The sequence below is a fragment of the Mus caroli genome, chromosome 18 (genome assembly GCF_900094665.2).
Source record: "Mus caroli chromosome 18, CAROLI_EIJ_v1.1, whole genome shotgun sequence".
Taxonomy (NCBI): Eukaryota; Metazoa; Chordata; class Mammalia; order Rodentia; family Muridae; genus Mus; species Mus caroli.
In genome coordinates, this window is record NC_034587.1 from 29,019,532 (window position 1) to 29,034,840 (window position 15,309).

Below are 15,309 nucleotides of genomic sequence, written 5' to 3' on the forward strand. Positions count from 1 at the left end.
TCTTTGAAACTCTTGTGAGTAGAGTACGTTCATGAGCTCTTTCTCTATCTGCTTGTTGATGGCTGCTATAGTCTGTGGTTCACAGATTCACCAGTCTGACCATGAAAAATTTTTATTTAAAAAGAGGCTTTTATTTAGAGAAGAGAATTGGGGATGCCTAAATATAGCATATAACCCCTCAGTTAGGGTTAGAAAGACAGAAAACACAAAGTCACATCCTCTTTTCCTGAAAGCAGAAGCTCATCTTGAGCAAAGCAAGCTTTTGCTTACAGAAGCAGAAACAGGGTTGGCCTTGTGACCCATCACCTTTCATGAAACACAGTATAAAACCAGGCAATTATAAAGATCAACTCTTGATGACACTTAAAATTTGGAAGTCTAATTTTACTTTATAGTTCTCTTAAACCCAGAAAATTTAAACTTTTAAATATAAAGTTAGCCATCAACAAAATATTAGCTATCACAGTGTGTATAGAAAAGTTAATGATTTTTGGAAATTGATTCTTTATCGCATTATTGAAATTGTTGATCTTTTCTAGTTTTCTCATAGAAGTTTTTGGATCTTTTATGTATATCATCTGCAAAGGACACATTTCACTTCCTTTCCTCTATGTATACCTTTATTTTCCTTCTCTTGGCCTTACTAGTGCTTCAAGCACAGTATTGAAAAGGAATGTCTCATTCCTGATTTCAGTGGGATTGCTTCAAGGTTTTATTTAGGGTGATGTTGTCTGTAGGTTTCTCTTATATCAATTTTACTATTTTGTGATGTATCTCATTTAGTAATACCTTCTAGGACTTTTATCATGAAGGCATGTTAAATTGTATCAAAGGCTTTTTCTATATCTGTTGAGATGATCATGTAAATTTTGTCTTTAAGTTTATTACTATGATTGTTAAATTTACTGACTTGCATATGTTGAACCATCCCTGCATCTCTGAGGTAAAGCCAGCTTGGTCATAATTTTCTTAGTTACTTTTCTTTCACTGTGATAAGACACTATGACCAAGACAGTCTATAGAAGAGTTGATTGAAGGCCTAGAACTGGAGAAGCTTAGAGACCATAACCATCGTGGCAGGGAGCATGGCCCCAGGTGAGCCAACATGTCACTGGAGCAGTAGCAGAGAGCTCAGCATCCCTAGTTGATAGAGCTGTTGGGAAGGACTTGGAGGTGTGGCCTTGTTAAAGGTGATGTGTAACTCAGTGTGGATGAGTTCTCCTCTTTCTGTTCCTTTCTAGCTGGCTGTAAGTGGAAAGTCTGGTGAACTTCTGTAGTGACTCTTTCTGGACTGTACTTCTCTTAGTTAGAAGTGTTTTTATGATAATTTCCATATCAATTTTTATGGGTCTGCTTAGGTTGTTGATCTCTTGTTGGTTATTTCTAGAAATCTATACATTTATGTTTTCTAACATATTTTGAAAGTATTTATAACATTTTTAAACTTTAGGGGTGTCTTTTGTGATGTCTCTTTGTTCTTTTATGATTCTTTTAGTTTGGGTCCTCTCTCTTTCTTTTGGATAACTGGGCCAAGGGTCTTGTTTATTTGTCTTGTGTGTACTTGTTTTTATCTGTTTGGGTGTGTCCTTCTTTAGTTTGGAGACATTTTCTTCAGTGTTCTTGTTGGCCGTGGGTCTGTGTCCTTGACCTGGGATTCTTTCCCTTGTCTGCTCTCTACCTCAAACGGATGGTCTTTTCGTGGTGTCCCGCCTTTCCTGTATGTTCCTTTCCTGGCTTGTTTTCTTTTCATATTCTTTGCTTGTTTCTTCTAGGTCCTCTCTACTTTTTCTTCAAGTCCTGATACTCTGCTTGATTCAGTCTACCTGTAAGACTTTCCTTTGTGTTTTCTAGTAGCGCTGTTTGGAATTTTCAGTTCTATCTTCATTTCACCTTGAGTTGCCAGTGTTTCTACTTACTGAAATCAGTTATCAAATGACAGGTTTTCTGTCCTCTCTATGAGCCTTGTGTGCGTGCAGGCATTTTATTCTCTTTAAGGCCCTTGAGCTGCTTTTGTCGTCTTTTTCAATTCTTCGATGAAGTTTTTTATGGTTTTTTGGCATCCTGGGCCTCATCTTTAGGTAGTTCTCATTTGCGACCATTACTGTAGGACTGATGAATTTGGGGTAGATAATACCTTGATCTTATGTATTGTTTGTATTTTTATGATTAGATCTAAGTATGTGGACTTTTTTGTTACTTCTCAGTCCTATATGAGCAGAGTAGGTTGAGGCAGAATCTAGGATATGCAGGCCAGGTTAGGCCTTGAGGTTGGATATGGCTTCAGTGGAATGAAGTTAGGTAGACATGGGAACCTGGGCTGGCATACATGATATGTGTCCTGGTATAAGCCTGGATTTGGGGGTAGATCAGGCAGTTAGAGAAGGTGCATGCACAAGACAGACACCAGGCCCTGATGAAGGATGTACAGGATCCAACTGGAAAGAAAGGTGGGCTATGTCATGAGAAGGGCCTGTAGGTTGCAGCCAGATAAGGAGGGGGACTTGTGGAAGGCTAGAGGCAGGAGTGGCAGGACTAGTCCAGGGCACTCGATGTGGGCTCAGGCTTGTTCTGGAGACTTGAAGAGCATTCATGGAGGGGAGGATCAGGCCAACCCACCCAGCGAGATCCTGGTGAAGGAGTTCTCCACTGTTATTGGTTAAAGAATTAGTTGTTTTTGTGTATATAAGCATTTTGCTGACTTGTATGTATGTATGTATACTACTTGAGTGTGTAGTGCCCACAGAGACCAGAAAAGAATGTTGAATCACCTGCAGTTTGGCTACTGATGGTTGTGAGCCACCATGTGGGTGCTCTTAAGTGGTGAGCCACTTCCACCTCTTGAATTTGACTTTTAATATTAACTTGCCATATATATTTGGCATTAAGAAATAGAGGGCCCAGAAACTTAGAATACCCAAGATACAAGTTGCAAAACACATGAAACTCAAGAAGAACGAAGACCAAAGTATGGTCACTTTGCCCTTCTTAGAATTAGGAACAAGACACCCATTGTAGGAGTTACAGAGACAAAGTTTGGAGCTGAGACAAAAGGATGAACCATCTAGAGACTGCCACACCCGGGGATCCATTCCATAATTAGCCTCCAAACGATGACACCATTGCATACGTCAGCAAGATTTTGCTGAAATGACCCTGATATAGCTGTCTCATGTGAGGCTATGCCGGTGCCTGGCAAACACAGAAGTGGATACTCACAGTCAGCTATTGGATGGATCACAGGGCCCCCAATGGAGGGGCTAGAGAAAGTACCCAAGGAGCTGAAGGGGTCTGCAACCCTATAGGTGGAACAACAATATGAACTAACCAGTACCCCCAGAGCTCGTGTCTCTAGCTGCATATGTAACAGATGATGGCCTAGTTGGCCATCATTGGGAAGAGAGGCCCCTTGGTTTTGCAAACTTTATATTCCACAGTACAGGGGAACACCAGGGCCAAGAAGTAGGAGTGGAGGGGGATATGGGAGACTTTTGGGATAGCATTTGAAATGTAAATGAAGAAAATACCTAATTAAAAAAAAAAGAAATAGAGGAAAAATGAATGACAATCTCCTGAGTATACAGACTTTCTTGGACTTGACTAATTATTTTGTATGTCTATATGGCAACAGGAGATGTCTTGGAGGAGTAAGTTCTCTTTTGTCACTATATGAGTGGTTCCCAAAGATCAGGCTTCCAGACAAGTGCCCTTACTACTGGGCCATCTCACCAACCCAGATTTGACTTCTCATCAAACTGTACTTGAATGTATTCTGTACCGTAAAAAGTTGAAGTTAACTTTGCTATAGCAGAAGGAAGAATAGAACAGTTAATCACCCTCAGTTTTCATAGGAGAGCTATCCCAAGATGCATTATGACTATCCTCTAATTTCTTCCAAAATCATTGCCATTTTATATCAAAATATTTTGCTGAAGGGTGTGTGTGTGTGTGTGTGTATGTGTGTGTGTGGCATGATTGGGTTGTATGTGTGCATGTGCATGTACACACAGATGGTTGTGGAGACTAGAAGTCAACTTGAGTTGTTTCCCGAGAGTCATCCACCTTATATTTTGAGCAGGGTTTCTTACTCATCTGGAGCTGGCCCAAGAGCCTCAGGCATCCCCCCATTTTTTATCTTCCAAGGGAAGACTGTCTCCTTCTCTCAAGTTCACACCACCATGCTCATATTTTATAGTAATTCTAGAAATCCTCTTGCTTGCACATCGGTGAGTTTCTTAAGCCTCTAATTAGTTCAATCTTGGGATCCCCAAAAAGCCAGGCTGAAAGTAAAAGGCCTGGCATTTATAATGATACTACTCACCATGTCTGGCTCACCCGTGGGTAGTAATGGAATTGATCCTTTATCATCTCTAGCTAAGGTGGTGCCCCAGCAGATCACACACACTTCCCCTCGGATCCAGCCTGATTACCCTCCAGAGAGGAGTAGCCTGATTCCCATTTCCGGCCATCGGGCCTCTCCAAATCCAGTGGCCATGGAAACCCGAAATGACAACAGGTAGGAGGCAATGTCTCAGTTGCCCTTATCTCATGGTATTGTTTTGCTTTCCCTTCTGAAAATAATACACTATTGAGTTTGTATTTCATAGAGTTATGAAAACCATTATTCTTCTGGTGGGTATTCTAGTAACTATTTCTTGGATGTGTTAAATTTTCTTTTGTTTTTGGGTTTGGTGTTTTGTTTTTTGACCATTTTTAGAATATGGGTTGCAAGATCATAATCTTTTTACATAAGTACTTATGTTTGTTTCTCCTAAGAGCAATATATTCTTGTAAGCAATTACGGATAATTGAAGTGATTGTGTAGCTATTCGTTCTCCTTTCCACACCTTCATTGTCTCATTGACAGGCCAGTTATATTGTAGAATATCAGTTTGGCTTTGTCATATTGTATCCTCACCATTAGATTGAGGCTGTACATTTTTGGAGTGGTTTTTTTGTTGTTGTTTTTGGGTTGGTTTGTTTGTTTTTGTTTGTTTGTTTGTTGTGAACAAGCTAAAGAAGTACTAGTTTGTTGTTGTTGTTGTTGTTGTCATTGTTGTTTTATTGCAAAGTGGATACAGTGCAGGGAAACAGTAGACTCAGGTAAGATGCTTAAGAGCCTGTGTAAAATACCGAGACTGCCAAGTGTGATGGCACATGCCTTTAACCAGCACTTGGGAGACAAAGGCAATCAAATCTCTGAGTTTGAGGCCAGCTTGGTCTACGTAAAGAATTCCAGGACAGCCAGGATGACGTAGTGAAACCCTGCATCGATATCAACAACTTTGACTTTTAATCAGTTTGAGCCTGTGAATGTAGTTTTACTAATTAGCAGGCTAGGGATTTAGTTTTATTCATTGCTGCCATTTGTGTGGAGTGAAAATGCTCTCTTTTGGGATGCCCTTAAGACCATACTTGTGGGATGCGCCATCTCCCTTCCACCCTAGCCCAGGATTCTGCTGTTTTCCAGGGGGCTTTGGGATAGTTTGGAGACCTGCATTTCAAACTTTGGCTTTATCTATCGATTGTTGGTCCTCCATGCCTTTGCGGTAGTCAAAGGTCAGAAGTGAGTGACATTTGAAGACATGCTGCCACTTGCAGTTCAACCCCATTCCATATCTGTATTCCTTTGCCAACAGTGTAAAACTTTTAAAAATACTTAATGGTTTTACTTAATATAATGCTTTAATGTCTATCTACCAAGCTAAATGTTCTTATTAGCTCTAAAACTTTGTATGTTTTCTTAGATTTCCAAATCAAGCATTTCATCTACAAATAGGCAGGACAATTATCATATAAACATTATCTCTTCATTTTTATTTATTTTAGAAAGTAGCCAGAGTTTTCAATAGCATATTAGTGGGATGGCTCAGCACTTAGGGGCTGGCTGCTCTTCAGGGGATCTGAGTTCAGTTCCCAGCACCCACATGGCAGCCTGCAACCACCTGTAACTGTACCTCCAAGGAATCTCAGACCTGCTCTGGCCTCCGTGGTACACATGCACACATGCAGACCAAAGACCCACACACATAAGTAAGTAAGAATATTAAACTGCAGTGTCAGTGGAGACAGTGAGCATCCTTGTCTTGTCCTGCCTTACCTGGCATTTTCTGATAGGTTTCATTCCATTCTGTGTGCAGTGCAGTGAGTAAAAGTTCTCGTCCTATTTTAAGACTTATTTATTTCATGAAGGGTGTGCAATGTTTTTGAAAATATTTTAAACTACTTCAAATCGTTGCTTTTTTGATTTTAAGTATGTAAAGCATGAATAGAAAGTGTGTTACTCTTTTCTCCCTATGACAAGCAGTGGCTGTGAAGGACTTGTTGCTCTACGGAATTCAGTTTGGTGTACAATTCTTTGGTCTAAGTATCAAGTAAAATTTGTTTGTTGTCTTTTCTCATACTTTCCCTGACCATTTTTGATATCAAGAAAGTATTAAGTTCAGAAAAACAAAGTAAATCTCATTTCTTTCTCTGAACTAATTTCTATAAATTACGTTTGTTTGGGTTTTGTTTTTTTGTTTTTTTTTTTTTGCATGTTTGATTACATTTTCCAACAAAAACAACATAACTGTCTGGTTTCGAGTGTAGTAGTTCATTGGTTGATTGATTGGCTAGAGAAGGGATCTTGTTATGATACCACATGGTCATCTCAAAATCTTGGACTTAAATTAAATGAATGTTCCATCTCCTGGGGTTTTGTCATTTGTTTTGGTAATTGTCTTTCTCAGAAAACATCTGTAAAGTTTTTTGTTGTTGTTGTTGTTGTTGTTTTTAAGATGTATTTATTATTATATGTAAGTACACTGTAGCTGTCTTCAGACACTCCAGAAGAGGGCATCAGATCTCATTACAGATGGTTGTGAGCCACCATGTGGTTGCTGGGATTTGAACTCAGGACCTTCGGAAGAGCAGTCAGTGTTCTTAACCACTAAGCCATCTCTCCAGCCCCATAAAGTTCTAAAAAGTCATCTACAGAGACTGCTGTTGGCATTAATTGACATGGGTCCTAACAGTAACCATTTTCTTGTTTACAGCTTCTTGGTTTTGTCCTTTGATGCAAGATTTGGACACTTGGGAGAATCTGTGTAGTGGCGTGCAATACGTCAGCAGAGTCTGGGGGATCCTTGGAAGAAAATAACTCTGTTTCATGTAATCTGTGCTGTATTCTAGACCTTCCGTTCCTGTTCAGTTCCAGTACTTCTTGCCAACTTACCCACCCTCTGCCTACCCGCTGGCTGCACACACCTACACCCCCATCACCAGCTCTGTGTCCACTATCCGGCAGTACCCAGGTATGCGAGTACACTGAAGGAGCTCTTGCACATTGTCACTTTTGTCAGCAGAGAGAAAGAAACTGATCTGCTATTTCAGTAAGGGAGACTGTGGTTCTAGCTTCTTGCCAGATGCATATCATGTAAGACTGCAAGTGCCTTGAATCACCATTTATATGATCTGTGAAGGGCGGTTTCTTATTTGTGATATTTGAATAGTTTTAACATCCCTGAGAATAAGCGTGTGCCTTAAAATAATATCATACTTTCTATGAATAAAGTTGTATTCTGCAGGTTGGTTTTAAGTCTTGTTATGTTTTAGTTGGCCAACCTGATTTGTAAATACTGATTTATCATATAATCCAGACAAAGTCAGTGTGAATTTTGTTTTGGGTTTGGGTATTTTTGGGGGAGTGGTTGTTTTGGGGTTTGGGTTTTGGCTTTTTGAGTCAATGTTTCTCTTTGTAGCAGTCCTGTCTAGAACTCAAGGTCATCTTTCCTTGAACTCTCAGAGATGTCTGCCTATGTCTCCCACGTACTGGGATTAAAGGTGTACCCCACCATGCCTAGCAAATTTTTTTATTTTTTCTTTTTGTAAGGTTTATTTATGTGTAAGTCTATATACAACATGTGTCTGAGTGTCTAGAGAAGTCAAAAGTGTGTCAGATTCCTGTGAGCTGGAGCTGCCAGCATTGATAAGCAGCATGAACAGGAGGCACTCAACTGCTTCACCAACTCTCTGTCCCTAGACAAAATTCTTAGCTTTGAGTTTGTATAACTTTTTCCCCAGATCTCAAAAAGCCTTGTCCAGAGTGAGCCAGGTGTAGAGTTATATTATATAGGATAGAATCCCAGCACATAGGAAGCTGAGGGAGGAGGTCCCACCTTCAATATTAGCCTGGATTACATAGCAGCTTCTAGACCTACCTGTGTTATTCCGCATGACCCAGTCCAAGAAAAAAAATCGGGATGAAGATGAGGATGTGGCTCAGTTGGTAGGGCATTTGCCCAGCACGCACAGAGCTCCACGTAAACCAAGCTTGGTGGTTTGTGCCAAAATTCTGAACACTGAAGAGCATGGGGAGTCAAAACTTCAAGGTTGTCTACTACATAGCAAGTTTGAGTCCAGCCTGGGATACAAAGATCCTGTCTTTAAAAAACAAAAGCCTGAGCAGGAGAGATGGCTCAGTGGGTAAAGGTACTGATGCCAAGTCCCTGACCTGAGTTGAATCCCCAAGACCCACATAGGGTATTATCCTCCAGCCACCACATGTCCCCACCACACTCCATCATATGTATGTGTGTGCTGTAGAGTGAGTCTTGGGGGCAGAGAATAACTGTGGGAGTGGGTTCTTTCCCCTGTTGGGGGTAGAACTTAATAATCAGGCCCAGCCATAAGTGCCCTTTACCTGCTGAGCCATGTCCTCGCCCTGTTTGTGTTACTTGGAAACAAGACCCCCTGTATTTGGGGCTGACATGCTGTGTAATGGGGGATGACCCTGAACTTTGATCCTCCCCTTCAGTGTGTTGGGATTGCAGACATGAATCACCACACTGAGTTGCTGAGCTATGTATTATTTTGTCACTGAGATGGTATTTTTAAATGTTTATTTTGTTGTTTATTTGTGTGTGTGTGAATATTACATGTATGTGAGCACAGATGCCCACGGAGGCCAGAAGCTGGCTTCAGCTCTTCTAAAGCTGCAGTCAGATGGTTTTGAGTCACCAAACATGGTACTGGGTCAAACTGCTGAGCTGTCTCTCCAGACCCCTCTTTACTATTGATTATTTTTGTTTTTAATGATGGGGGTGGGAGGGTGCCTGTGTTGTGAGTGCTGGAACCCAAGGTGTCCAAATCTGGGCATCAGGTACACTGGAGTTTTAGTGTCAGGGGACTGTGAGCCAAATGACATGGGTGCTGGGAAGGAAGCCCACTCCTCTTCAAGAGCAGTGTGTCCTGGTCACCACTGACTGCACCATCTCTGTGGCTCCCACTTGTGGTTTTCAGTGAGGCTACTGGACAACTGAAAATTATATGTGACCTGATATTCCCAGTTTGAACAGTACTGGTTTCAAATTTCAGGCACTCTAAATATTTCATAAACTTGGAAATAGGTTCTACCCCTTCCTGGTTATTCCAATAAGAATTCTCTTATGGGGTTGGGGGCTGGAGCAGTGGCTCAGTGGTGGAGTGTGCACTGCTCTTACTGAGGACACAGCCTCCTGGGGCAGGCAGCTCATACCTGCCCATAACTCCAGCTCCAGGGGATCCAGTGCTTCTGGCCTCCAAGAGAATCCACATGTGTGCACACACCCACACAGAGACACACATAATTAGAAGTGCCTTTGACAATATTTCTATCAATTAAAGCAAAGATTTGTGACCTGGTTAACACATGGGTTATTTTAGAAGTTTTTTATTCTTTTAGCACTGTTGTCTAGCTAATATTTGTAATCTGGGAGATTATTTTTAAGACTGACTCTTAAGGGGGCTGGCGAGATGGCTCAGTGCTTAAGAGCGCCGACTGCTCTTCCGAAGGTCCCAAGTTCAAATCCCAGCAACCACATGGTGGCTCACAACCATCAGTAATGAAGTATGATGCCCTCTTCTGGAGTGTCTGAGGACAGCTGCAGTGTACTTACATATAATAAATAAATAAATCTTTAAAAAAAAAAAAAAAAAAAAGACTGACTCTTAAAATGTAGTCCAGGCTGACCTAGAATTCACTATGTAACTCCGACTCACCTAGAACTTAGAACAATCCTCCTGCATCATCCTCCTAAGTACTAAGATCATCAGTATCAGCCCAACTTTCTCATTCCATTGTATTCCTGATAATTTGGCAAAAAGAAATTGGTAGGTAATAAAAAAGAAAAACAATTCTGTGTACAGAGTTTTCTGTAAGGAGTCTAATAGCAGCTGAGGACTGAACCCTGAGCCTTGATTCATGCTAGGTGAAAATGCTCTGCTACTCAGATACACCCCCTACCCCTTACCCAGTGAGGAAACTGGTCACTTTGCTGTTACCTCTGTGTGTATCTGGAGCTGACCTTCTGTGTTATTTTCAGTTTCTGCTCAAGCCCCAAACTCCACCATCACAGCTCAGACTGGTGTTGGTGTAGCATCTACAGTCCACCTGAACCCCATGCAGCTGATGACAGTGGATGCTTCACATGCCCGACATATCCAGGGGATCCAACCAGCACCCATCAGTACACAGGGAATCCAGCCAGCCCCCATTGGGACATCAGGGATCCAGCCAGCACCAATTGGCACCCAAGGAATCCATTCAGCAGCCCCAATCAACACTCAGGGGCTTCAGCCAGCAGCAATGGGTAATCAGCAGCCACAGCCTGAGGGGAAAACCTCAGGTAAGTTTAACTCTTTGATGAAAGGGGGGACCTAAAATATAGGGGGGGGGCAATCAGAAGCCAGACTCACAACCTGGGGCCAGTCCTCAGCAGAATGAGAAAACCACAGGAGCACTGTTATTTGTGTAAACACAGAACAAAACAGCGGAGTTTTAAAACAAATGCATGGAAGAAGTCTGCCTGGGTTTTACTCTTGGCTCTGCCACTATCAGGCTTTGTAACCTCAGGTAATTCTTCAGGATTTAGTTTTGCCTTTGTAAGATGAGTTGCTTAGAATTTACTTACAGATTCACATTAAAAATGTATATGTGAGCCCCAAAAGGTGGTTCATACCTTTAAACCCAGAGGTTGAGAGGCAGAGGCAGGTAGATTTCTGCGAGATCAGAGGCAGCCGGGTCTTCATAGTGAATTCAAGGACAGCCAGAGCTACACAGTGAGATATCCTGTCTTTTTAAAAAAAAAAAAAAAAAAGCCTTGGCAGGGATGAGGTATGGGCTGTGGAACGGTTGGAGGGTGGACCGGGAGGTGAGTAAAGTCTGGAGTGTTTAAAAAAAAAAGATTAATTAAAAAGAAAAAAAGAAAAGCCTGAGAGATGGCTCAGAGCTCTGAGCACTGCTTGCTCTGCCAGAAGATCCAGGCTTGATACCCAGCACCTGTGTAGCAACTAACAGCCCTGTTCATTCCGGGGGGTCCCACCCCGCCTCTTGCCCTTCGTGCACACACACAGTTTTTAAACATATATGCAGTCAAAACTCCTACACACGTAACGTGAGACTAGGAATGAATCTTGGGAATAGCATGTGTGAACGTCCTAATCTGCGTTTGTGCTCAGTCAAAGGAGCTCTGGAAAAAGTTCAAGTGAAAGAGCAAAATTCCCTTCCATTGTTCCCATTTAGTTTGTCATTTTCTTCAGAGTTGTATGTAAGCAGAACCTTAACGTTATCTTCATAATATTAATAATATTATTAATGTTCAGGACAAAATACTAGTAGAAGAATCATAAAACGGAATGAGTCATTGTGCTTAAAGTACTGATTGGTTAGTTGGGTCTTTTTTTTTTTTTAATGTATTTTCAAAAGGATAAGAGAGTAGTACTGTATAGCAAACATAACAGTAGTGGGGAGACTAAGGCGGTCATACCTATAGGCTGATGGTCCACCCACACACGTGAGAAAAGTGATATGTGGTGTTGTAATCTGCATTGATGGGCTTGCTGACTTTCCAGTGTGCCTTGTAAGCCTCATGCTGTTTCTTCTCTCTTGAGAATAGAGGTTTTTCTAAGGATCAAACACAAGACTTCCTATGCTAGGCACCCTTGCTTCTGGTGAATACCGATACCCCGTGTCTCGGTGGTGTTTGTGTTGGATGTGGCATTTAGATAAATGTTGTGCTTCTCTCTCCTGGCCTCACTTGTCTTTCAGCAGTGGTGTTGGCAGATGGAGCTACAATTGTAGCCAACCCTATTAGCAACCCATTCAGTGCTGCTCCAGCGGCAACCACAGTGGTCCAGACACACAGTCAGAGTGCTAGCACCAACACACCAGCCCAGGGCTCTTCTCCCCGGCCAAGCATACTGCGGAAGAAACCTGCCACAGATGGGTGAGTAGCCTCAGAAGTGTATTTGGCATAAATAGTAGATTCTTACATCCAATGCAGGGAACAGCTCACTTTCATCTCTTACACTTCAGAGTTTCCTCCAAGGTCTAGAGAGAAGGTGCAGCAGTCACAAGCATGCTCTGCTCTTATCCTTACAAGATGCACCAATATAGCATTCACAAACATAGCCACAGTTACAGCCACAATTCCAGGGGATCTGCTGCTCTCTTCTAGACACTAGGAATGTGCATGCTGCACGTGCAAGCAAAACACTCGCAGATGTAAATTTTATTTTAAATAAAAATGGTCTCACCGGGCATGGTGGCGCACGCCTTTAATCCCAGCACTTGGGAGGCAGAAGCAGGCAGATTTCTGAGTTCAAGGCCAGTCTGGTCTACAGAGTGAGTTCCAGGACAGCCAGGGCTACACAGAGAAACCCTGTCTCGAAAAAAAACAGAAAACAAAACAAAACAAAAAACAACAACAAAAAGTCTCCAAAACAGTTACTCTCAGTAAACTGCGTCCTGCTCAGACTAGAACATTAAGACTCTTTTCAGTCAAGAGATGACCATCCCAAGTATATATTGTATACTGTGTGCTTTAGGGGTTCTCTCTAGCCCTAGAGGTTTCAGTTTGCTTCTGTTGCTGTAGTAAAGACCATAACCAAAGCAACCTGGGAAGAAAGTATTCGCTTGGCTTACACATCACAGCCCATCTTGAAGGAAGTCAGGGCAGGAACACAAGACTGGAGCCTGGCAGCAGGAACTGAAGCAGAGATCATGGAGAAGTGCTGCTTCCCGGCTTGTTCAGCATGCTCTTATACAACCCAGGGGCTCATGGTAAGCCAGCCCTCCCATATCAATCATTAATCAAGAAAATGCAGACTTGCCTGTCAGTCAGTATTATGGCAAGGTTTTTTTCAGCTGAGGTTCTCTCTTTTTTTTTTTTTTTTTTTTTTTTTTTTTTTTTTTTTTTTTTTTTTTTTTTTTTTGTATTTATTATTATATCTAAGTATACCTTAGCTGTCTTCAGATGCACCAGACGAGGGCGTCAGATCTCATTACAGATGGTTGTGAGCCACCATGTGGTTGCTGGGATTTGAACTCAGGACCTTTGGAAGAGCAGTCGGTGCTCTTAACCACTGAGCCATCTCTCCAGCCCAAGGTTCTCTCTCTTAAATGACTCCAATTTACACCAGGTTCACAAAAACACCACACACACACACAATCCTGAAAATGTTAATATAGCTTGTAATTAACTCCTTGGATATATCTTGGGGTTTCTTTAATGTGAACCTTGTATATTTTTTTTCTCATCAAACATAAATTGTTGCTAGGAATAAGCAGTTTTTCAAGCATATTGAGATTCCTTTTTAGTGACAAGCAGTATTGTGTGCTCAGATGCCTTCCAGTGTAGGAAGCCCTGTGTCATAGAGTACAGTGGGGTGTGAGCACTCCTGCTTCCAGAGCCAGGGTGATGCCATCAGCACTGGAAAAGTAAACTGCAAGGCAGGCTTGACTGACTGGAGTGAGGGCCAGAGGGGCGTTAAGCTCTGGAGTTGTTTGCGTGGACCAGAGTTACTGGCTTTGTTTATTATGAATACTTTGTAAAGTTCTTTTTAAAAGCTCAGTTCAGCCCATGGTGACACAACCTTAATAAAAACAAAAGACAGGCCCAGAGAGATGGCTCTTGCTGAACTTGCTCTTTACTTTTTTGAGAAAGAAATGGTTGAGAGAATGTCCTTCTGGGTGTGGTGGCACATGCATGCTACCTACGATGGCAGGGAATCATGAGTAGGGAGGGCCAGCCTGGACAGAGCATTCGAAAGAGACCAAGGCCAGAGAGATGTCTGGGTGGGTAAAGAGCACTTGCTGTAGCTGTCTGACCCACCCCACCCCCCAAGAACCCTGGAACCTCTGTAAAAATCTGAATCCTGTGGCATGCGTCTGTGAATTCTGAATTCCTACAGTGGAGGGTGGAGGCAGGAGGATTGCCTAGAAACTCACAAGCCTGGAGTGTGGGGCAAAGTAACACAATCAAAAGCCCCTACCCCACAAGCTGGGAGGTGAGAACTGACTTAAAGGTTGTCTTCTGGGGGCTGGAGAGATGGCTTAGTGAGTAAGAGCGGCTCTTCCAGAGGCCATAGGTTCAATTCCCAGCACCCGCATGGCAGCTCAAGACTGTCTGTAACTCCAGTTTCAGGGGATCTGTCACCCTCACACCCATGCACTTGCACATTTAAAAAAAAAACAAAACAGTTGTTTTCTGGTCTTCACACACATGCCATGGCACGCATATATGCATGCTCAGACATAAATCTATACAGAAAAATAAAGGAGAGAGTTTTCACAGCTGCAGCTAGTAATGTTGCCTGTTGTTGGGGTCTGGGAATTGCCACACAAATCATACACCATAATAGTGGATATCCAGGGGCACAAGAAGGAACAACTTAATTGTGGCACCAGTCTGTCCTCAGGGCAGGCTTTTTATATGAAAACCAGGTTCAAAGATTCGAAGGCAAGCATTGAAGTGGTAAAACATTTTTGGCTAACTGGACAAAGTATTATCAGTCAATCTTTAAGCTGGGTCCTGAGTGAGCTAAGGAGGGTGGTGGACAGGTGGTAAACAGGGGAATTTCAGAACATTTGAGATAATAGGGTACAAGTGATTCATCCAAATTTTGGGCTTATTAGTAAATATTTTTTAGTGTCAGCTATTGATAATTACTTCTGAGAAGTGGAGTCTAAGAGCCAGAACTTAATTTCACCTTATGAGCAGAATGGAGACTGAATACAAAATGGCTGCAGTTATGTTAAAGGAGCAGGCCTTACCACCTGCCACTCAAAATATCTAGTGCTCCACCACCCTAATTTTTACTCCAGGGAATAATTAGGTCTCCTCTCTGGTGTACCCACTCCTCTCCTTCATTGCCTGTTCAAGAAAGGTTCTTCCTCACTCTTAAATCATCACTTTTTATTTTGAGGGGGAAATGGTTTTTTGGTTTGGGGGTGGGGAGGGCTTGGTGCTGGGACAACACCTTTCTCATGCTAGAAGCACTCTAACATTGAGC

The 15,309-nt window shown here is 42.2% G+C and overlaps 1 protein-coding gene across 9 annotated transcripts in view; it reads left to right on the forward strand.

Moving 5' to 3' along the window:
* Sap130 (Sin3A associated protein 130) overlaps positions 1–15,309 on the forward strand; it is an 84,084-nt gene that overhangs the window by 35,595 nt on the left and 33,180 nt on the right. For 6 of the 9 annotated variants that reach the window (XM_029471853.1, XM_021150423.2, XM_021150425.2 and 3 more), the window contains 4 exons: positions 4,372–4,513; positions 7,171–7,292; positions 10,341–10,643; positions 12,065–12,242. In XM_029471853.1, coding sequence (XP_029327713.1) covers positions 4,372–4,513; positions 7,171–7,292; positions 10,341–10,643; positions 12,065–12,242 — 745 coding nt within the window. The remainder of the gene's footprint in view (positions 1–4,371; positions 4,514–7,170; positions 7,293–10,340; positions 10,644–12,064; positions 12,243–15,309) is intronic. The other 3 variants (XM_021150426.2, XM_021150420.2, XM_021150428.2) reach the window with 1 other exon arrangement.